At 32.7% G+C, this 26,525-nt stretch overlaps 1 protein-coding gene across 1 annotated transcript in view; it reads right to left on the reverse strand.

Annotated features, from left to right (window-relative positions):
• LOC139860531 (uncharacterized mitochondrial protein AtMg01250-like) overlaps nucleotides 1-26,298 on the reverse strand; it is a 48,947-nt gene extending 22,649 nt beyond the window's left edge. Inside the window, exons 1-2 of the mRNA XM_071849282.1 lie at nucleotides 26,261-26,298; nucleotides 26,075-26,162 (exon numbers count right to left, since the gene is read on the reverse strand). Coding sequence (XP_071705383.1) covers nucleotides 26,075-26,162; nucleotides 26,261-26,298 — 126 coding nt within the window. The remainder of the gene's footprint in view (nucleotides 1-26,074; nucleotides 26,163-26,260) is intronic.
• Between the last annotated feature and the right edge of the window lie 227 nt (nucleotides 26,299-26,525).

Here is a 26,525-nt window from a genome sequence, read left to right on the forward strand (position 1 = left end):
AAGTTTACGGCCCACCATCTTCTTTACGGCCCAAGTAACATGAATTAAATCGGGTTACGGTTTTAAACAGGATTTGTAACCTTGCAAGTGGGTTATTTCGTTTTGGCCCTACTTCGATCAGATCAAAGACAAAAATGATAGTTAAATGCTTTTAAACTATCTAGTGGGTGAGTGGTTTTTTTTTTTTGTTTAATATATGTGTCAGCCAAAACAAAGAGAAAAGAAAAAAAAAATTACATAAAGGAGGCCAATATATTCGCATGCTTTAGTTCATCGTCTTTTTCGTAGAACAACGAGACAGCAACAGTAGCAAAAAGGAGGTTAACTAGTGGTGGTCGTGGGTTTTAAATCGTGCAGCATTTTATTGTGTAGCAGGTGGTTATTTGTGTGATAAAATAGAAATAGAACCCGCAAGAAGGGTGGTGGCGAGTTTGTGGTATTCTTGGGTTTGATGGCAACAGAAAACGATAGATAGAAATAACCGAAGAAGTCGTTCGTAGTTTATGATGGTGATGGTTATTGTGAAGGTGGCGGTGGTTGGAGAAAAATGTGGTGATATGGTGGAGATTCGTAGGGTGGTGGATGGTTGATTGATGGTTGTCTCGGTTAACAAAACCAAAGATGATCGAATGGCAGTCTTCATCGAATATCGGTTGTAAACAACAAGGTGATGACAAGTTGAATGGTGGGTTTCGATGGTAACAGATATGTAGAAGTGGGTTTGATGATGTTCGATGTATATAATGAATATATGTATGTATGTATGTATGTATGTATGTATGTATGTATGTATGTATGTATGTATTACATAGAGAAATAGATAGATAGCTAAGCAAGTTTATAATCGGGTATAAAGTAAAAGATAGATATATATTGTATAGAGAATGGAGGAAATATAGATATTGATGGTTGTAAAGTGGTTGAATGGTTGTTGGTTCTTGGTTCTTTGCTTGATCGAATAAAATGTATGAATGGAAGTAGTAACAAAAATATAATGATGATGAAGAATGATGGTTTTCTTGGTGGTAATAATGGTGGTTAGTTAATGATTTGTGTTTTAGTACGTACTATATTGTGTGCATATATGCACAATACTTTCATAAAGTTAGATATGAATATATTATTATTTATTATATATATAATATGATTGTGGATAAATGAATCAAAACAAACAGTTACCAGAACAGTATAGCAGCCTTTGAATTTAACATTATCTGCCGACGCTTTTCCCCGGATGGCTATATCGTGTCCATTGCTAAACAGTTAACGTATAAAAGTGTCCCTAAAAATCCCAAATTTTTAGATTAAATATATTTAATTATTTCACTCATTAACTGTTTGAAACCTGATTAAAAAGGTTCGATAATTATTTATTTTCTGTTCCAATTTATATGTACGGAGTACTAATATTTAAACTTAAGAAGGTAAAAATATTTTTAACAAATCTAACATCTTCGTAATCGATTTACGGTTCAACTTTTATTTTAGTCCTTCATGAACATGTAATATATATATATATATATATATATATATACATATATATATATATATACATATATATATATATATATATATATATATATATATATATATATATATATATATATATATATATATATTAAGACTAACGAAACGTCAACCGAGTGTTACTGACGTTTACTAATTAGGCTCGAAATCATTCATTTTCAATATACACATTCTATATATATATATATATATATATATATATATATATATATATATATATATATATGTATATCAGATCTTAATTAACAAGTTTAAGTAAATAAATATATTAATTAAATTCTTTTAAACAACTAATTATAATATTATATATTTACAAGTAATATTTTATATATATATATATATATATATATATATATATATATATATATATATATATATATATATATATATATATATATATATATAACTATTTACAAATAGTTGTTCGTGAAACGTCGGGAATGGTCGAAGGTCAATTAACTACATGAATATAGTTCAAAATTTTGACACTCAACATTACAGACTTTGCTTATCGTGTCGGAAACATATAAAGATCGAGTTTAAATTTGGTCGGAAATTCTCGGGTCGTCACAGTACCTACCCGTTAAAGAAATTTCGTCCCGAAATTTGAGTGAGGTGGTCATGGCTATCAATAAAAATGTTTTCATGATGAATATGTGTTGATAAATAGAGTTTTATCATCATTGAGTAATATGGATAAAACAATTCGATTACTCGAAGAGTACAAGTGAAGCTATCACAAAAGAATGAATAAATGCAAGTTCGTCTTAACCGGTGACGTAGTCACGGTTGATTCCCGAAATTCTAGGGATTTAGAGGAAATCTTCGAAATCTAAAAGATTTGATTCTTCAGCGAATATGGAAATTAAGATCTCTGATATTAATGTGATCATCTGCCTCGATTGTTCTGTCGAATATTTCCATTATAAATTTACTTCTTCCGTTTTATTATTCTAACCATCCCTATACTTTCTTCTTTAATCCATACTTCTAAAGCTTGTAAAAATGCTTAATCCAGGTCTGATCCTTGTCATTTTCCTAACTATCGCAACAATCATTCTCCTTTTCCAACTTCCACCGGAGAAATCTATTTTCTTCAACTTCGCCCTTGGGGTTATAATGTTTTTAATTCTCTCGTGTCTTTATGTTGCTATAAACATTGATATACACGGTTTGTAATTTATGTGTTGTTATTGAGCTTTATATTCCCCTTTATATTTTGGAGTTTCATACTTTGGTTTTCTCTTCCCGACTTTAAGTCAAGCGAATAATGGTCCAAAATTCATATGTATGAAATTTTGAATGATCATAATATACTAAGCAGAAGAATTGTAATATCACAATTTGATTGGTTAAAATACCAGAATTACAGAAGATAGAACTATCAAGAATATATTTTTCTTGATATGTTCGGAGGTTAAGTAGAATGAAGGAGTTATGTAACATGACACATGATGATGGTATGATCTACTGTGAACCATCATCACGTCCATTAGAAATTCAGCATGACTTACTGTAATATAACCACGTTGGCCTGACGTCATTATATTATACTAACTCATGCTTCAATTCCCAACACTTCTCCACAATTCATTCATAATTTATACTTAGATTTTACAGAAGTTTCCAATATAATGGAATATAGAAAACATAAAGAGGTAGATAATTTCGGACAAGAATATTTATGAAAATATCCTCAGAAATATCGAAGATATTTATGATTATATTTTGGAATTTCTAAGTTCGAAGGTTGATGAAGAAAAATTTTTCCTCAAGATTTTAACAGGGCTTCGGAGCAAGATATTTTCTAGAGATTTCGACGGATCCAGAATTACCTGGGTTCTTTGAATATAGGGTTTGGTCCTTGGTCTCCTTCAGGGTTAGCTCAATCCATTTTTTTTTCAGTACCAAATTTTTAATCGAGCGTTCCCAACACTCCATTCTTTATCATCAACCTCTCGGCCGTTTAGACCATCTACAAGTTTGCTGTTTCCTTTGCATTTAATGCTACCATATCTGAATTGTCGGTTATCAATCCGAGGTGTTTTTAGGAGAATTGTGTTTTTAGATGATTAAACGCTGATGGTAATATGATAGATTATAAAAGGTTCCCCGGTAACAATAAAAGATCACGCGTATATATCAAGGTTATAATAAGGTTGTTTTGAATGAAAAGTCGAAGTTGACTTGTTGGAGCTGTGACAAAATTTGCTACTTTGGAAAGGGATTGCAAAGTTATTTTCGATAATAACAATGCCAAAGGAGTTAGCACAGATATGTGTTAAACGTTTACTCAGGTTCCGAGTGTTTTCAGGTGCATAATCTCATAACCCGACCTTAACCATAAGGACGAATACAATAACATATGATTTCATCGCGAGGTATTGACCTCTATATGTGACATTTTTCAAAAACTGCATTCGTTTTTACAATACAAACCATAGCTTTTATTACAAATACAAGGTTTAGACAACTTAATAATGATTATCATTTAGCGATAATCTTAGACTTACAAACTTTACATGTGATAATAACAATATGACCGCCAACATATTTTACATTACAAATCCTCCGATATGCAGTTTTATTTTTGACACAAATATGCATACTCAAGATCTTGCTTAAATTCAACATGTTGCAGCGGAAGCTTTTAGTTATCACCTGAGAATAAACATGCTTAAAACGTCAACATAAAGTTGGTGAGATATAGGTTTAATGCCGGCATCGTTATAAATATAGACCACAAGATTTCATATATAAACGTTTTAATAAAAATATTCTAAGTTGTTGAGCACTTGATAACCATACTTAACATTTAATCAACGTCGCATATTCCCTTTATTATGAAATCTTACTACACCGTACCAAGTGTAGTCACCGAAACGAAGTACTGTGCAACCGTTGAATACTGGTCGTCCAGTCCGGTTGGGGTTGTCAGGCCCGATAGATCTATCAACAGGATTCGCGTTTACAATACCTCATGTAAATAATAGTTACCAAGTTACAGGGAAGTATGCCAGTGGTACAACTCAACGTAGAATATATATTTTTAATCACTTGTGTCCATAACGTAAATCATAAAATGCATGTATTCTCATCCCGAAATATTTAGAGTTTAAAAGTGGGACTATATACTCACTTTTGCCTTGAAGGTAATAAACACGACTTGGTCTCCGATTGATATCACAAACCTAACCATATATATAATATATCAACATATTTTCTTTTCAAGTAATCGTTACATATATATATATATATATATATATATATATATATATATATATATATATATATATATATATATATATATATATATATATATATATATACTTTTAATACTTTTAATATTTTCTTAGTCCGTAGTTAGCAGTCCGATGTTAGTGGTCCACAATTAGTTGCTTAAATAAAATAAATAAAGACCCCATCGTATTCGTATTGATCAGAATTAATCTCGACCCATGGTACCATGTTGTCAAGTGACGTGTTGTGTACATAAAGTACCGTGTTGTCAAATGACGTGTTGCGTACAATCATGAGGTCTTATGATTAATCTTCTCGTGTTGTTTACGGGTGGTCCTGAAATATATAAAATCAAATCATAAGTAAATATATATTAAATATTATGTTAATTAGCCAAGATATGATTAATCCAATTTTGTCATAATATGATATATTACCGGTCTTGAAGTGTTTTTAAAAAATCAAATTAGAAGGATCTATTTAGTTTGCGAACAAGTTTGAAATCACTCAAACTATGTTCTTGTTGTTAAAATTTTACAACACAAAATAAGATAGCTATATAAATATAAATCGAATAAGGTTATGAATAAGGTTACTACCTCAAGTTACTTGGACAAAGCTACTGGAAAAGGTAAGAAAAATCTTGGAATCAAAAGAGTGGTGGAGTGGGATTGAAAGATTGGAAGTAATCTCCTTGAAATCGGATGACTATATTGATACGTTCTTGAGTAGGTAAATGAAGAGAGATTAGGGAGTGAATTAACTTGAGAGAAAATTGGAAATGAAATTGTATGTGTGTGTGTGCAAAATAGCATGATTATGGAATGGATATATAGGAGATTTAGTTTGTTTTCTTGCACAAAAGTCACACATGAGGTTAAATGGCTGGTTCCCACATGTAACATCATGTCTAGTGGCTAATCATTGAAGTTTATTGTTGGTATATACCAATAGTAAATACGTATAGAAGCTGGGTATGATACGGTTACATATACCCTAGATATACTTGTAGAAATTTTGAGGAATCGGAACGAGAATTCAAATATGGACGGGTTTATAACTGTAAAAGAGGCTCAAAACTGGGCTTTTATTTTTGGGTCAAACCGGGCCAAAATAAAATTTTAAGACATTTTTAATAAAGCAATGTTAGCCCAAAAAAAAAATTTCAAGATTATTTTGGTTACAAATTAATTCCATTACACTTAAATCATATTGGTGACATAGATCACCAACACATTATAGATTGTAAGTATATATGTCAAAGAACGTTACATATAGTTATCTTTTTGAAAACTTAAGTTAGTGGTCTCAAAGTATACTTATAACTTATTGTTGTTAGTTCACAATGAAATGTTAAACCATCCTTAAATCATGTTAAATATGTATAGATATGTACATATACATAATCGTATAATTATTGTGTGTTATATAGTTCGTGATATCATCGGTCAAATTGGACGGTCAAACGTTGTGTGAAACTCTTTTCAAAAACATAATTCTCAACAGTTTGGATTGCTTATCATGTTGGTAAGGTTTATTTTATGTAAATATTAATCTCATAAGTATAAAACGATCGGAAAAATCTGGGTCGTTACACATAACTATATGCATCGATCTTTTCTTCCGTAGATGAAGTGCGGTTGGTTCATCCTCTCGATTGAGGTGTTTTCAAGGATCATGAAAGGTTTGAATGCAGATTGTAATCGTCAAGATTCAAATGAGGTTTAAGATGAAATCAAGTGGCAAACTTGAAGAATTGTTTAGTTTCATATGTTATAAACAATATTTTAATACATTTTAATTGTCCAATGTCGGCAGTCCATAGTTGATAGTCCACAATTAGCATTTCAATAATTTAATATATAATATTCGAATTAATTAATATGTATCGTGACCCGTGTACATGTCTCAGACTCGATCACAACTCAAACTATATATATTATTGTAGAATCAACCTCAACCCTGTATAGCTAACTCCAGTATTACTGCATATAGAGTGTCTATGGTTATTCCAAATAATATATATAGATGCGTCGATATGATATGTCAAAACCTTGTATAAGTGTCCCGATATTTAAAGTGCGTAAAAATAAATAACAGAAATTAAATGACTATAAATAAAGTGCGTAATGTAAATAACAGAAATTAAATGACGATAAAATAAAATTGCGAGAATGTAAATTGCGATAATTAAATTACGATAAATAAAATGTAATCAGTTAGCTAGGAACAATTAGCGTGAATTCTTAACAAAATTTCTCATAGTTAATTTGTTTGTTTCTAACAAATTTTATTTTTGTCCAATGTTTTCTTCATTATGCCACTTGTTGGATTCTGGTAAATCAAAATCCAAATATGAAATTGAATAAAAATGGTTATTCTGTGGTGAACGGATTCGTATATCTGTGGTTGTAAGTAGGATAGTAAATGACTATTGAATCAGATTCGAAGAATGTACAATGTAACTTATTAATGTGAAATCTAAATATTCCTCGGGTATTACCTACCCGTTAAAATATTTTCACCATTAACATTTTGTACAAAAGAACTTTTAATCACAATCTTTATAAAAATATACTTACATATATTTTCTTCAGATGTAATCATGGATTTAATGAGTTAATACGATATTAATCTCATTTGCTTTTCGGTTTGAGCTAGAATAAGTAAACTCTAAAACTTTTTGAAACCACATATTCTTCGCAGAATATCAATGAAGTTATGGTTCAATACTTCATCGTTATTTGTTGTTGGTACTCATTGGCATCTATGGTGCGTATGACGTTGATGTTCGAGATACAGATTGTGATGTTGCGGTGTGTGATGCGGATGTTGCTTTCGGTGGTACTGTTGGTGCCAATGATGTTACTGAAGCTGGTACGTTTTGCACCATATTTTTCGAGGCTACAACTCGGGCGCGAAGTTCGTTGACTTCTTCTATTATTCTGGGATGATTGTCGGTTGGAATGAGCGGTTGAATAAGGTTTTGAATTCGAGATAGTATATAATCATGGCGAGATGTTCGGGAAATGAGGGTGGAAATGGTGTTTCGAACTGATTCGTTGGTAAGTACTTCAGGTTCTTCGCCAAGAGGTGAATTCGGTTGGTGGAAAGGATCGCCTTCTTCGCGTCTCCATTGATTAAGTAGACTACATACCCATCAAATGAATTAAGGATGGCTGATTGGTTGAGTCATTCTGATGACACTGCCTTCAGAGCTTAGGTGAAACTCCATATCGGAATCCGAGAGACTTGAACTAGTGGTGAGTTCCATTTCATACGACTAGATAAAGGGTTTTCGATATGAAATGAATTTCGGATGTCAGATGATGTTCTATCTACATAGAATACCTGTACATAGAACAGAAGATCCCATAGATTACGGAGAGAATTAAGGAAACGTGTCAGACAAGGTCTAATGTGATTGGATATGAATTTGTCTGTATACCATCTAGGCAATAATTGCAATAAGACGTGTCGAGACTGACAATGATAGGTAGATATTTTTCGACAAAGAACGATAAGCAAAACTTTTGACATGCAAACTAGGTTCAAGTTTAGACCCATTAATATAACCTAACAACTACTAGGTCGAAGTCCAGACTCACTAATGCATCCTAACAACTACTTGTTAGACACACTAATGCAAGACCTGGTTCGCTACGACCACCGCTCTGATACCAACTGTAGAGACCCATCCTAATCCATCCGGACGAAGTCATCAACCTTTCATCCCAGAGCGATGATCGACTCCAAGTATTGTCCTTAAAATGAGCAAATGCACAGCGGAAGGTTTCTTTCATACCTGAGAATAAACATGCTTAAAAGTGTTAACCAAAAGGTTGGTGAGTTCATAGGTTTATCATAAAGCAATAAAATTCATCAATTTGATAAACCACATGATTTAAATGTTGCATGGTACAAATGGGCCCGAATCCTATACCCACTTGTAATGTACATGCGATATCTTTTAAATACAGTACACCTTTCTCGTGTACGAAACCATTTTTCATAAATCTTAGTAACCGTACACATATCTCGTGCACAAAATAACATACACATAACCTGTTTATAAATATATAACATTCACATCAACTGGTGGCAATTATCATGTCCACATAATTCAATGGTGGCAATTATCATGTCCACATAATTCAATGGTGGCAATTATCATGTCCACATAATTCAATGGTGACAATTATCATGTCCACATAATTCAATAATAATCCGCGGAACTTCTGTCTGCATAATAATTCATTCGAGGAATGTTTTGCTTGTGTCTATCTCATCAAACATTTATAAAAGTATTTCATGTATTCGCAATTCAAATATATTTCAAAAGCATTTAATAAAGCATTTATCAAAACAGCGCATGTATTCTCAGTCTCAAAAATGTAAAGAGTAAAAGGGAATCAAATGAACTCACCAAATGTATTTTGTAGTAAAAATACATAGAACGACATTGAACAAGTATAGGGTTGGTCTCGGATTCAAGAACCTATATTATTTGTATATTTATTAATACACATGATAGAAATTTAACAAATTTATTTATTATATCTTAATTTATATATTATATATTTAATTTGTATATATATTCAAAATACCTAATTTGTTATATGTAAAAATTTATATAAGAAATGTTAATATGTTTTATATGTAGTTATATGGAATATCAATATGGTTTTAATATATATAATAATTGTGTTATTATGTACAAAATATTTATTTGTTAAAAATGATAGTTTTTATATTAATGACTTACTAATGATAATAATAATAACTTTATTACTAATGATAATATTAAGAATAATAATGATATTGTTAATAATGTTACTTATATTAATAATAACAATAATAATCCTAATAACTATAACAATGATGCTAATACTAATATTAATGAAAATAAAAATGTTAATCCCAATATTAATGTTAGTAATAACAATAATAATATTTTTATCAATCTTTTTAATACTAATGAATATAATTTTACTAGTAACAATAATAACACTTATATTACCTTTAATAATAACAATGTTCTTACAAATTTTAGACTGTCAATAATATTCCTAATATCAATAACCTTGATCATAATAATAATAATACTTGTTCTAATACTTATTTTGATATTGATAATAATTAAGATAATAGTAGTGATACAAGTACTAATAATAATAATAATAATAATAATAATAATAATAATAATAATAATAATAATAATAATAATAATAATAATAATAATAATAATAATAATAATAATAATAATAGATACAATAAGAAAACTACCTCACTACAAGGATAAGCTTCAAAAATATATAAAGTGCAGTAGCCCAAGCTCGAACCCGCAACCTCTCGTTCCCCAACCAAATGCCCAACCATCTGCTCTACTTCTTCTTTTTAATTTAATTCATACCCCGCGTCTATATGTGTATTCGGCCCAACTGCTCATAGAATCACGACCTACTTAAACAACTCTAAACCTAGCACGGCCCAATATGCCTCGGCCCAACATCGAATTACACATGTCCATATTGTAATCCACTTATATTTTCATGAAGCCCATGTTACAACCATTTAAGGTTTAGGTGACAGTCACTTGTTGAAAAAAAAATATATGTATATAAACCGTAGCCGCCAAGATTCGATCTTAGGGCCTCTTGTTAATCTAACAACACCACATACCACTCCTCTATCTTAATCTTTCTGAGATACTTGGAACATTTATTTCCTTATTACGTAAGGGGCTGTTTGAAATGTCCCGTTCTTATTGATTAAAAACGTTCCATATTAATTGATTTCGTTGCGAGGTTTTGACCTCTATATGAGACCTTTTTCAAAGACTGCATTCATTTTTAAAACAAACCATAACCTTTATTTCATAAATAAAGGTTTAAAAAGCTTTACGTAGATTATCAAATAATGATAATCTAAATTATCCTGTTTACACACGACCATTACATAATGGTTTACAATACAAATATGTTACATCGAAATCAGTTTCTTGAATGCAGTTTTTACACAATATCATACAAACATGGACTCCAAATCTTGTCCTTATTTTAGTATGCAACAGCGGAAGCTCTTAGTATTTACCTGAGAATAAACATGCTTTAAACGTCAACAAAAATGTTGGTGAGTTATAGGTTTAACCTATATATATCAAATCGTAACAATAGGCCACAAGATTTCATATTTCAATACACATCCCATACATAGAGATAAAAATCATTCATATGGTGAACACCTGGTAACCGACATTAACAAGATGCATATATATAAGAATATCCCCATCATTCCGGGACACCCTTCGGATATGATATAAATTTCGAAGTACTAAAGCATCCGGTACTTTGGATGGGGTCTGTTAGGCCCAATAGATCTATCTTTAGGATTCGCGTCAATTAGGGTGTCTGTTCCCTAATTCTTAGATTACCAGACTTAATAAAAAGGGGCATATTCAATTTTGATAATTCAACCATAGAATGTAGTTTCACGTACTTGTGTCTATTTTATAAATCATTTATAAAACCTGCATGTATTCTCATCCCAAAAATATTAGATTTTAAAAGTGGGACTATAACTCACTTTCACAGATTTTTACTTCGTCGGGAAGTAAGACTTGGCCACTGGTTGATTCACGAACCTATAACAATATATACATATATATCAAAGTATGTTTAAAATATATTTACAACACTTTTAATATATTTTGATGTTTTAAGTTTATTAAGTCAGCTGTCCTCGTTAGTAACCTACAACTAGTTGTCCACAGTTAGATGTACAGAAATAAATCGATAAATATTATCTTGAATCAATCCACGACCCAGTGTATACGTATCGCAGTATTGATCACAACTCAAACTATATATATTTTAGAATCAACCTCAACCCTGTATAGCTAACTCCAACATTCACATATAGAGTGTATATGGTTGTTCCGAAATATATATAGATGTGTCGACATGATAGGTCGAAACATTGTATACGTGTCTATGGTATCTCAAGATTACATAATATACAATACAAGTTGATTAAGTTATGGTTGGAATAGATTTGTTACCAATTTTCACGTAGCTAAAATGAGAAAAATTATCCAATCTTGTTTTACCCATAACTTCTTCATTTTAAATCCGTTTTGAGTGAATCAAATTGCTATGGTTTCATATTGAACTCTATTTTATGAATCTAAACAGAAAAAGTATAGGTTTATTGTCGAAAAAATAAGTTACAAGTCGTTTTTGTAAAGGTAGTCATTTCAGTCGAAAGAACGACGTCTAGATGACCATTTTAGAAAACATACTTCCACTTTGAGTTTAACCATAATTTTTGGATATAGTTTCATGTTCATAATAAAAATCATTTTCTCAGAATAACAACTTTTAAATCAAAGTTTATCATAGTTTTTAATTAACTAACCCAAAACAGCCCGCGGTGTTACTACGACGTAAATCCGGTTTTACGGTGTTTTTCGTATTTCCAGGTTTTAAATCATTAAGTTAGCATATCATATAGATATAGAACATGTGTGTAGTTAATTTTAAAAGTCAAGTTAGAAGGATTAACTTTTGTTTGCGAACAAGTTTAGAATTAACTAAACTATGTTCTAGTGATTACGAGTTTAAACCTTCGAATAAGATAGTTTTATATATATGAATCGAATGATGTTATGAACATCATTACTACCTCAAGTTTAGTAGGTAAACCTACTGGAAGTGACAATAAATGATCTAGCTTCAAAGGATCTTGGATGGCTTGAAAGTTCTTGAAGTAGGATCATGACACAAAAACAAGTTCAAGTAAGATTTTTACTCGAATTAAGATAGTTTATAGTTATAGAAATTGAATCAAAGTTTGAATATGAATATTACCTTGAATAAAAAAGATAACCTACTGTATATAACAAAGGTTTCTTGATCTTAGATGATTACTTGGAATGGATTAGAAAGCTTGGAAGTAAATTAGTAAACTTGAAGGGATTTTTGAAGTGTTCTTGAAGTGTTCTTCCTATGATGATTATAGCTTGATTCTTGAAGTGATTTTTGATGAAGATGATGATTAACTACTGGAAAAATACGTTCATAATAGTGTGTGTGTGTGTGTGTTGAGAGAGAATTAGAAAGAGAATTGAAAGTGAAATGGAGTGAATGATGAGTGGTAATTGGTGAGTGGTGAGTGGGGTTAAAAGGAGTTCTAGTTAGTTGGCTAGCTCATGGTAGAAGTTAAAATTGATTAGTCATACATGATATAATCAAGAGTGGAATCCCATGCTAGTTCCTATTGGTATATACTCATAGTAAGTACGTTTTGAAGCTGTGTATAATACGGGTAAGAATACGACTAGAATTCTTGATGAAAGAAAAGAATGGAAAAGTAACTGTAACCATTTTCGTTAAGTATGAGTGTTTTGATATATGTCTTGAAGTCTTCCAAAAGTATTTTAATACATCTAAATACACTACATGTATATACATTTTAACTGAGTCGTTAAGTCATCGTTAGTCGTTACATGTAAGTGTTGTTTTGAAACCTTTAAGTTAACGATCTCAATTAATGTTGTTAACCCATTATTTATTATATCTAATGAGATGTTAAATTATTATATTATCATGATATTATGATATATTAATATATCTTAATATGATATATATACATTTAAATGTCGTTACAACGATAATCGTTACATATATGTCTCGTTTCAAAATCCTTAAGTTAGTAGTCTTGTTTATATGTATATAACTCATTGTTAATATACTTATGGAGATACTTACTTATCATAATCTCATGTTAACCATATATATATCCATATATATATCGTCATGTCGTTTTTACAAGTTTTAACGTTCGTGAATCGCCGGTCAACTTGGGTGGTCAATTGTCTATATGAAACATATTTCAATTAATCAAGTCTTAACAAGTTTGATTGCTTAACATGTTGGAAACATTTAATCATGTAAATATCAATCTCAATTAATATATATAAACATGGAAAAGTTCGGGTCACTACAGTACCTACCCGTTAAATAAATTTCGTCCCGAAATTTTAAGCTGTTGAAGGTGTTGACGAATCTTCTAGAAATAGATGCGGGTATTTCTTCTTCATCTGATCTTCACGCTCCCAGGTGAACTCGGGTCATCTACGAGCATTCCATCGAACCTTAACAATTGGTATCTTGTTTTGCTTAAGTCTTTTAACCTCACGATCCATTATTTCGACGGGTTCTTCGATGAATTGGAGTTTTTCGTTGATTTGGATTTCATCTAACGGAATAGTGAGATCTTCTTTAGCAAAACATTTCTTCAAATTTGAGACGTGGAAAGTGTTATGTACAGTCGCGAGTTGTTGAGGTAACTCAAGTCGGTAAGCTACTGGTCCGACACGATCAATAATCTTGAATGGTCCAATATACCTTGGATTTAATTTCCCTCATTTACCAAATCGAACAACGCCTTTCCAAGGTGAAACTTTAAGCATGACCATCTCTCCAATTTCAAATTCTATATCTTTTTTTTTAATGTCAGCGTAGCTCTTTTGTCGACTTTGGGCGGTTTCAACCGTTGTTGAATTTGGATGATCTTCTCGGTAGTTTCTTGTATAATCTCCGGACCCGTAATCTGTCAATCCCCCACTTCACTCCAACAAATTGGAGACCTGCACTTTCTACCATAAAGTGCTTTAAACGGAGCCATCTCAATGCTTGAATGGTAGCTGTTGTTGTAGGAAAATTCTGCTAACGGTAGATGTCGATCCCAACTGTTTCCGAAATCAATAACACATGCTCGTAGCATGTCTTCAAGCGTTTGTATCGTCCTTTCGCTTTGCCCATCAGTTTGTGGATGATAGGCAGTACTCATGTCTAGACGAGTTCCTAATGCTTGCTGTAATGTCTGCCAGAATCTTGAAATAAATCTGCCATCCCTATCAGAGATAATAGAGATTGGTATTCCATGTCTGGAGATGACTTCCTTCAAATACAGTCGTGCTAACTTCTCCATCTTGTCATCTTATCTTATTGGCAGGAAGTGTGCTGATTTGGTGAGACGATCAACTATTACCCAAATAGTATCAAAACCACTTGCAGTCCTTAGCAATTTAGTGATGAAATCCATGGTAATGTTTTCCCATTTCCATTCCGGGATTTCGGGTTGTTGAAGTAGACCTGATGGTTTCTGATGCTCAGCTTTGACCTTAGAACACGTCAAACATTCTCCTACGTATTTAGCAACATCGGCTTTCATACCCGGCCACCAAAAATATTTCCTGAGATCCTTGTACATCTTCCCCGTTCCAGGATGTATTGAGTATCTGGTTTTATGAGCTTCTCTAAGTACCATTTCTCTCATATCTCCAAATTTTGGTACCCAAATCCTTTCAGCCCTATACCGGGTTCTGTCTTCCCGAATATTAAGATGTTTCTCCGATCCTTTGGGTATTTCATCCTTTAAATTTCCCTCTTTTAAAACTCCTTGTTGCGCCTCCTTTATTTGAGTAGTAAGGTTATTATGAATCATTATATTCATAGATTTTACTCGAATGGGTTCTCTGTCCTTCCTGCTCAAGGCATCGGCTACCACATTTGCCTTCCCCGGGTGGTAACGAATCTCAAAGTCGTAATTATTCAATAATTCAATCCACCTACGCTGCCTCATATTCAGTTGTTTCTGATTAAATATGTGTTGAAGACTTTTGTGGTCGGTATATATAATACTTTTGACCCCATATAAGTAGTGCCTCCAAGTCTTTAATGCAAAAACAACCGCGCCTAATTCCAAATCATGCGTCGTATAATTTTGTTCGTGAATCTTCAATTGTCTAGACGCATAAGCAATCACCTTCATTCGTTGCATTAATACACAACCGAGACCTTGCTTTGATGCGTCACAATAAATCACAAAATCATCATTCCCTTCAGGCAATGACAATATAGGTGCCGTAGTTAGCTTTTTCTTCAATAACTGAAACGCTTTCTCTTGTTCATCATTCCATTCAAATTTCTTCCCTTTATGCGTTAATGCAGTCAAGGGTTTTGCTATTCTGGAAAAGTCTTGGATGAACCTTCTGTAGTAACCAGCTAGTCCTAAAAACTGGCGTATGTGTTTCGGAGTTTTCGGGGTTTCCCACTTTTCAACAGTTTCTATCTTTGCCGGATCCACCTTAATACCTTCTTTGTTCACTATGTGACCGAGGAATTGAACTTCTTCCAACCAAAATGCACACTTTGAAAACTTAGCGTACAATTCTTCCTTCCTCAATACTTCTAACACCTTTCTCAAATGTTCAACGTGTTCTTGGTCATTCTTTGAGTAAATAAGTATGTCATCAATGAAAACAATGACAAACTTGTCAAGGTATGGTCCACACACTCGGTTCATAAGGTCCATGAACACAGCTGGTGCATTAGTTAAACCAAACGGCATGACCATAAACTCGTAATGACCGTAACGTGTTCTGAAAGCAGTCTTTGGAATATCATCTTCTTTCACCCGCATTTGATGATACCCGAAACGTAAGTCAATCTTTGAATAAACAGACGAGCCTTGTAGTTGATCAAATAAGTCGTCGATTCTCAGTAGTGGGTAGCGGTTCTTGATGGTAAGTTTGTTCAACTCTCGGTAGTCGATACACAACCTGAATGTACCATCTTTCTTCTTGACAAACAAAACAGGAGCTCCCCACGGTGATGTGCTTGGTCGAATGAAACCACGTTCTAAAAGTTCTTGTAATTGGCTTTGCAGTTCTTTCATCTCGCTGGGTGCGAGTCTGTAAGGAGCACGAGCTATTGGTGCAGCTCCTGGTACAAGATCTATTTGAAATTCAACGGATCGATGTGGGGGTAATCCCGGTAATTCTTTCGGAAATACATCGGGAAATTCTTTTGCAATGGGAACATCATTGATGCTCTTTTCTTCAGTTTGTACTTTCTCGACGTGTGCTAGAACAGCATAGCAATCTTTTCTTATTAGTTTTTGTGCCTTAAAATTACTAATAAGATGTAGCTTCGTGTTGCCCTTTTCTCCGTACACCATTAAGGGTTTTCTCTTTTCTCGTATAATGCGAATTGCATTTTTGTAACAAACGATCTCTGCTTTCACTTCTTTCAACCAGTCCATACCGATTATCACATCAAAACTCCCTAACTCTACTGGTATCAAGTCAATCTTAAATGTTTCGCTAACCAGTTTAATTTCTCGATTCCGACATATATTATCTGCTGAAATTAATTTACCATTTGCTAATTCGAGTAAAAATTTACTATCCAAAGGCGTCAATGGACAACTTAATTTAGCACAAAAATCTCTACTCATATAGCTTCTATCCGCACCCGAATCAAATAAAACGTAAGCAGATTTATTGTCAATAAGAAACGTACCCGTAACAAGCTCCGGGTCTTCCTGTGCCTCTGCCGCATTAATATTGAAAACTCTTCCACGGCCTTGTCCATTCTTGTTCTCCTGGTTCGGGCAATTTCTAATAATGTGGCCCGGTTTTCCACATTTATAACAAACTACATTGGCATAACTTGCTCCGACACTACTTGCTCCGCCATTACTCGTTCCGACACCATTTGTTCCTTTCGTTCTATTAACCCCTGGTCCGTAGACCTCACACTTCGTCGCGCTATGACCATTTCTTTTACACTTGTTGCAAATTTGGTGCAGAACCCCGAGTGATACTTTTCACACCTTTGGCATAGCTGCTTCTGATTGTTGTTGTTGTTGCGGTTATTATTGTTGTTAGGATGATTGTTGTAGTTGCTGCTGTTGTTGTTGTTGTTGTTGTTGGGCCGTTTGTTGTAGTTGCGATTGATGTTGAGATTGTTGGGATAATTGTTGCGATTATTGTTGTAATTGCTGTTGTTGTTGTATTGGTGATTCTTATCACCGTTTTCTTCCCACTTTCTTTTGACTTGCTTCACATTGGCCTTTTTAGCAGTCTGTTCTTTAATTCTTTCTTCAATCTGGTTCACTAGTTTGTGAGCCATTCTACATGCCTGTTGTATGGAGGCGGGCTCGTGTGAACTTATATCTTCTTGGATTCTTTCCGGTAATCCTTTCACAAACTCGTCGATCTTCTCTTCCTCATCTTCGAATGCTCCCGGACACAATAGGCACAATTCTGTGAATCGTCTTTCGTATGTGGTAATATCAAATCCTTGGGTGCGTAACCCTCTAAGTTCTGTCTTGAGCTTATTAACCTCGGTTCTGGGACGGTACTTCTCGTTCATCAAGTGCTTGAATGCTGACCACGGCAGTGCGTACGCATCATCTTGTCCCACTTGCTCTAGATAGGTATTCCACCATGTTAACGCAGAACCTGTGAAGGTATGCGTAGCGTACTTTACTTTGTCCTCTTCAGTACACTTACTTATGGCAAACACCGATTCGCCCTTCTCGGTCCACCGTTTCAATCCGATCGGTCCTTCGGTTCCATCAAATTCCAAAGGTTTGCAGGCAGTGAATTCTTTGTAGGTGCATCCTACACGATTTCCTGTACTGCCAGATCTAAGGTTATTGTTGGTATGTAGCGCAGCCTGTACTGCGGCTATGTTTGAAGCTAGAAAAGTACGGAATTCCTCTTCATTCATATTCACGGTGTGTCGAGTAGTCGGTGCCATTTCCTTCAAAATAGTCAAATGGAACAAGTTAATCATACAGAATATTAAGAGTAGTTAATAGTATTTCGTAGCATAATATGAACTCATTTATAAAAGCTTTTTCTTCATATTAGCGTTTTATAAGTTTAAATTCGAGTAGTACCTACCCGTTAAGTTCATACTTAGTAGCTAATATACAATTCAACTGCTACAATTCTATATGAAAAACTGATTGTAATAATATTTCGCGTTCAAACTTTTATACAATATTTTACAAACTTACAATACCGCTTATTTTACATAAAGCATGAAATATAGCACACAATAACTTTGATACAAGATAGTTGTGAAGATAATTCTAGCTAGTACACAAGTCGTTCAGCAAAGGCAATAAAGACACGTAATTCATACGTCCAGAAACAAGTCATGCATTCTGGTTTTACTAGGACTACTTCCCATCCTTGGTCTTGTGGAATATAACCGTTATGGCCGTTGATAAGACAGCGTGTTGTAACGTCGTCAAAGGGACGAGGGTTACGTAATGACCAACAGTCTCGTAATAACCTAAAAACCTCATTTCTTACCCCAATTACCGACTCCGTCACTTGTGGGAACGTTTTGTTTAATAGTTGTAGCCCGATGTTCTTGTTCTCACTTTGGTGAGAAACGAACATTACTAACCCGTAAGCATAACATGCTTCTTTATGTTGCATGTTAGCCGCTTTTTCTAAATCACGAAGTCCTATATTCGGATATACTGAGTCAAAATAGTTTCTTAACCCGTTGCGTAAAATAGCATTTGGGTTCCCCGCAATATATGCGTCAAAGTAAACACATCATAACTTATGGGTTTCCCAATGTGATATCCCCCATCTTTCGAACGAAAGCCTTTTATAAACCAAGGCATTCTTGGAACGTTCTTCGAATGTCTTACAAACTGATCTCGCCTTAAATAGTTGTGCCGAGGAATTCTGACCGACTCTAGACAAGATTTCATCAATCATGTCTCCGGGTAGGTCTCTTAAAATATTGAGTTGTCTATCCATTTTGTGTTTTTATACTGTAAAATAGACAAGAGTTAGATTCATAAAAAAAATACTTATTAATACAAGCAATTTTTACATATATCATAAAGCATAAGCACACTATATTACATATATTACACCACACGAATACAACTATCTTATTCCGACTCGCTCGTTTCTTCTTGTTCGGTTTTGGTTCGTTTTGCCAAGTTTCTAGGGATATATGATGTTCCCCTAATACGAGCCGTCGTTGTCCACATTGGTTTAGAAAAACCTGGTGGTTTAGAGGTTCCCGGGTCATTGTTACAACTTAAGGACTTCGGGGGTTGACGATACATATAAAGTTCATCGGGGTTGGAATTAGATTTCTCTATTTTTATGCCCTTTCCCTTATTATTTTTTTTGCCTTTTTAAATTCAGTTGGGGTAATTTCTATAACATCATCGGAATTCTCGTCGGAATCCGATTCATCGGAGAATTGGTAATCCTCCCAATATTTTGCTTCCTTGGCGGAAACACCATTGACCATAATTAACCTTGGTCGGTTGGTTGAGGATTCTCTTTTACTTAACCGTTTTATTATTTCCCCCACCGGTTCTATTTCTTCTTCCGGTTCCGATTCTTCTTCCGGTTCCGATTCTTCTTCCGGTTCCGACTCTTCTTCCGGTTCCTCTTCGGGAACTTGTGAATCAATCCACGAATCATTCCAATTTACATTTCACTCTTCATTATTATTAGGTGAGTCAATGGGACTTGTTCTAGAGGTAGACATCTATCACATAATATCAAACACGTTAAGAGATTAATATATCACATAATATTCATATGTTAAAAATATATAGTTTCCAACAAAAATGTTAAGCAATCATTTTTAAAGAAAACACGGTCGAAGTCCAGACTCACTAATGCATTCTAATAAACTCGATAAGACACACTAATGCAAATTTTCTGGTTCTCTAAGACCAATGCTCGGATACCAACTGAAATGTCCCGTTCTTATTGATTAAAAACGTTCCATATTAATTGATTTCGTTGCGAGGTTTTGACCTCTATATGAGATGTTTTTCAAAGACTGCATTCATTTTTAAACAAACCATAACCTTTATTTCATAAATAAAGGTTTAAAAAGCTTTACGTAGATTACCAAATAATGATAATCTAAAATATCCTGTTTACACACGACCATTACATAATGGTTTACAATACAAATATGTTACATCAAAATCAGTTTCTTGAATGCAGTTTTTACACAATATCATACAAACATGGACTCCAAATCTTGTCCTTATTTTAGTATGCAACAGCGGAAGCTCTTAGTATTCACCTGAGAATAAACATGCTTTAAACGTCAACAAAAATGTTGGTGAGTTATAGGTTTAACCTATATATATCAAATCGTAACAATAGGCCACAAGATTTCATATTTCAATACACATCCCATACATAGAGATAAAAATCATTCATATGGTGAACACCTGGTAACCGACATTAACAAGATGCATATATATAAGAATATCCCCATCATTCCGGGACACCCTTCAGATATGATATAAATTTCGAAGTACTAAAGCATCCGGTACTTTGGATGGGGTTTGTTAGGCCCAATAGATCTATCTTTAGGATTCGCGTCAATTAGGGTGTCTGTTCCCTAATTCTTAGATTACCAGACTTAATAAAAAGGGGCATATTCGATTTCGATAATTCAACCATAGAATGTAGTTTCACGTACTTGTGTCTATTTTGTAAATCATTTATAAAACCTGCATGTATTCTCATCCCAAAAATATTAGATTTTAAAAGTGGGACTATAACTCACTTTCACAAATTTTTACTTCGTCGGGAAGTAAGACTTGGCCACTGGTTGATTCACGAACCTATAACAATATATACATATATATCAAAGTATGTTTAAAATATATTTACAACACTTTTAATATATTTTGATGTTTTAAGTTTATTAAGTCAGCTGTCCTCGTTAGTAACCTACAACTAGTTGTCCACAGTTAGATGTACAGAAATAAATCGATAAATATTATCTTGAATCAATCCATGACCCAGTGTATACGTATCTCAGTATTGATCACAACTCAAACTATATATATTTTAGAATCAACCTCAACCCTGTATAGCTAACTCCAACATTCACATATAGAGTGTCTATGGTTGTTCCGAAATATATATAGATGTGTCGACATGATAGGTCGAAACATTGTATACGTGTCTATGGTATCTCAAGATTACATAATATACAATACAAGTTGATTAAGTTATGGTTGGAATAGATTTGTTACCAATTTTCACGTAGCTAAAATGAGAAAAATTATCCAATCTTGTTTTACCCATAACTTCTTCATTTTAAATCCGTTTTGAGTGAATCAAATTGCTATGGTTTCATATTGAACTCTATTTTATGAATCTAAACATAAAAAGTATAGGTTTATAGTCGTAAAAATAGGTTACAAGTCGTTTTTGTAAAGGTAGTTATTTCAGTCGAAAGAACGACGTCTAGATGACCATTTTAGAAAACATACTTCCACTTTGAGTTTAACCATAATTTTTGGATATAGTTTCATGTTCATAATAAAAATCATTTTCTCAGAATAACAACTTTTAAATCAAATTTTATCATAGTTTTTAATTAACTAACCCAAAACAGCCCGCGGTGTTACTACGACGGCGTAAATCCGGTTTTACGGTGTTTTTCGTGTTTCCAGGTTTTAAATCATTAAGTTAGCATATCATATAGATATAGAACATGTGTGTAGTTAATTTTAAAAGTCAAGTTAGAATGATTAACTTTTGTTTGCGAACAAGTTTAGAATTAACTAAACTATGTTCTAGTGATTACGAGTTTAAACCTTCGAATAAGATAGTTTTATATATATGAATCGAATGATGTTATGAACATAATTACTACCTTAAGTTTAGTAGGTAAACCTACTGGAAGTGACAAGAAATGATCTAGCTTCAAAGGATCTTGGATGGCTTGAAAGTTCTTGAAGTAGGATCATGACACAAAAATAAGTTCAAGAAAGATTTTTACTCGAATTAAGATAGTTTATAGTTATAGAAATTGAATCAAAGTTTGAATATGAATATTACCTTGAATAAGAAAGATAACCTACTGTATATAACAAAGGTTTCTTGATCTTAGATGATTACTTGGAATGGATTAGAAAGCTTGGAAGTAAATTAGTAAACTTGAAGGGATTTTTGAAGTGTTCTTGAAGTGTTCCTCCTATGATGATTATAGCTTGATTCTTGAAGTGATTTTTGATGAATATGATGATTAACTACTGGAAAAATACATTCATAATAGTGTGTGTATGTTGAGAGAGAATTAGAAAGAGAATTAGAAGTGAAATGGAGTGAATGATGAGTGGTAATTGGTGAGTGGTGAGTGGGGTTAAAAGGAGTTCTAGTTAGTTGACTAGCTCATGGTAGAAGTTAAAATTGATTAGTCATACATGAAATAATCAAGAGTGGAATCCCATGCTAGTTCCTATTGGTATATACTCATAGTAAGTACGTTTTGAAGCTGTGTATAATACGGGTAAGAATACGACTAGAATTCTTGATGAAAGAAAAGAATGGAAAAGTAACTGTAACCATTTTCGTTAAGTATGAGTGTTTTGATATATGTCTTGAAGTCTTCCAAAAGTATTTTAATACATCTAAATACACTACATGTATATACATTTTAACTGAGTCGTTAAGTCATCGTTAGTCGTTACATGTAAGTGTTGTTTTGAAATCTTTAAGTTAATGATCTCAATTAATGTTGTTAACCCATTATTTATTATATCTAATGAGATGTTAAATTATTATATTATCATGATATTATGATATATTAATATATCTTAATATGATATATATACATTTAAATGTCGTTACAACGATAATCGTTACATATATGTCTCGTTTCGAAATCCTTAAGTTAGTAGTCTTGTTTATATGTGTATAACTCATTGTTAATATACTTATGGAGATACTTACTTATCATAATCTCATGTTAACCATATGTATATCCATATATATATCGTCATGTCATTTTTACAAGTTTTAACGTTCGTGAATCGCCGGTCAACTTGGGTGGTCAATTGTCTATATGAAACATATTTCAATTAATCAAGTCGAAACAAGTTTGATTGCTTAACATGTTGGAAACATTTAATCATGTAAATATCAATCTCAATTAATATATATAAACATGGAAAAGTTCGGGTCACTACACTGTTTATCATCATCATCATCATCTAACATAACCCATCATCATCATCACGTAACCTAATCATCATCAATCCTAAACTATACCATCGTTCATCATTATTCTTTCGCGTTCATCACCTAAATCATTCCTCTCATCACCTTCGTGTATCATTATCATCAATCGTTATCATCATCATACGGATACCATCATATCATCATCATATGTTTCTCTTAATCATCATTGTCACGTACATTACTGTCGCCATATAATAGGAACGGAAACAGAAAAACGCAGCTCTAGTTGCAAGTTGTGGTATTAGTTTCGGAACAAGAAAAAAAAAATTGGAACACAGTCTAATTTTGTTAGCTAGCCTAACAACTAATAGGCCAAGACTCATGCTTACAAGTTTACGACCCACCATCTTCTTTACGACCCAAGTAACATGAATTAAATTGGGTTACGGTTTTAAACAGGATTTGTAACCTTGCAAGTGGGTTATTTCGTTTTGGCCCTACTTCGATCAGATCAAAGACAAAAATGATAGTTAAATGCTTTTAAACTATCTAGTGGGTGAGTGGGTTTTTTTTTTTTGTTTAATATATGTGTCGGCCAAAACAAAGAGAAAAGAAAAAAAAATAAAATAAAATTACATAAAGGTGGCCAATATATTCGCATGCTTTAGTTCATCGTCTTTTTCGTAGAACAACGAGACAGCAACAGTAGCAAAAAGGAGGTTAACTAGTGGTGGTCGTGGGTTTTAAATCGTGCAACATTTTATTGTGTAGCAGGTGGTTGTTTGTGTGATAAAATAGAAATAGAACCCGCAAGAAGGGTGGTGGCGAGTTTGTGGTATTCTTGGGTTTGATGGCAATAGAAAACGATAGATAGAAATAACCGAAGAAGTCATTCGTAGTTTATGATGGTGATGGTTATTGTGAAGGTGGCGGTGGTTGGAGAAAAAGGTGGTGATATGGTGGAGATTCGTAGGGTGGTGGATGGTTGATTGATGGTTATCTCGGTTAACAAAACCAAAGATGATCGAATGGCAGTCTTCATCGAATATCGGTTGTAAACAACAAGGTGATGACAAGTTGAATGGTGGGTTTCGATGGTAACAGATATGTAGAAGTGGGTTTGATGATGTTCGATGTATATAATGAATATATGTATGTATGTATGTATGTATTACATAGAGAAATAGATAGATAGCTAAGCAAGTTTATAATCGGGTATAAAGTAAAAGATAGATATATATTGTATAGAGAATGGAGGAAATATAGATATTGATGGTTGTAAAGTGGTTGAATGGTTGTTGGTTCTTGGTTCTTTGCTTGATCGAATAAAATGTATGAATGGAAGTAGTAACAAAAATATGATGATGATGAAGAATGATGGTTTTCTTGGTGGTAATAATGGTGGTTAGTTAATGATTTGTGTTTTAGTACGTACTATATTGTGTGCATATATGCACAATACTTTCATAAAGTTAGAGATGAATATATTATTATTTATTATATATATAATATGATTGTGGATAAATGAATCAAAACAAACAGTTACCAGAACAGTATAGCAGCCTTTGAATTTAACATTATCTGCCGACGCTTTTCCCGGGATGGATATATCGTGTCCATTGCTAAACAGTTAACGTATAAAAGTGTCCCTAAAAATCCCAAATTTTTAGATTAAATATATTTAATTATTTCACTCATTAACTGTTTGAAACCTGATTAAAAAGGTTCGATAATTATTTATTTTCTGTTCCAATTTATATGTACGGAGTACTAATATTTAAACTTAAGAAGGTAAAAATATTTTTAACAAATCTAACATCTTCGTAATCGATTTACGGTTCAACTTTTATTTTAGTCCTTCATGAACATGTAATATATATATATATATATATATATATATATATATATATATATATATATATATATATATATATATATATATATATATATATATATATATATATATATATATATATATATATATATATATATTAAAACTAACGAAACGTCAACCGAGTGTTACTGACGTTTACTAATTAGGCTCGAAATCATTCATTTTCAATATACACATTATATATATATATATATATATATATATATATATATATATATATATATATATCAGATCTTAATTAACAAGTTTAAGTAAATAAATATATTAATTAAATTCTTTTAAATAACTAATTATAATATTATATATTTACAAGTAATATATATATATATATATATATATATATATATATATATATATATATATATATATATATATATATATATATATATATAAATATATATATATAACTATTTACAAATAGTTGTTCGTGAATCGTCGGGAATGGTCGAAGGTCAATTAACTACATGAATATAGTTCAAAATTTTGACACTCAACATTACAGACTTTGCTTATCGTGTCAGAAACATATAAAGATCGAGTTTAAATTTGGTCGGAAATTCCCGAGTCGTCACAGATTCCTCTTCAACCTTGTTCAACTCATCATCAGCTCCTTTCACAACCTTATCTTCATCAGTATTCACAATCTCAGGACGAACCACTCTAGTATATGTTTCCTTTTTGATGAGTTATCAGGCCAATCACGAGTGTTTTTGAATTTTGTGGCAAGCTCCTCTCGAATCTTTTTGTGATGAACCCACCTTACAATAGTTTCTACTCTTTCAACACAAGCACTCATATTGCAAATATAGCATGTACATCCATTCGATCTACTCACACATCCAACTCTTTCTTTCTAAAGATTTTCAACCTCACTTTCCTCATCTGTTTTAGGGATTCTTACAACATTCGCCCTATTGTAAGTATAATCATCAGTAGCATCAACAGACCAGTCATATCCCTCATCATATCCTTCATCAGAATATTCCGCAGTAAGTGCTTTAGTGGGAACTTCCTTGGATGAGT

The sequence above is a fragment of the Rutidosis leptorrhynchoides genome, chromosome 7, assembly GCF_046630445.1.
Source record: "Rutidosis leptorrhynchoides isolate AG116_Rl617_1_P2 chromosome 7, CSIRO_AGI_Rlap_v1, whole genome shotgun sequence".
NCBI lineage: Eukaryota > Viridiplantae > Streptophyta > Magnoliopsida > Asterales > Asteraceae > Rutidosis > Rutidosis leptorrhynchoides.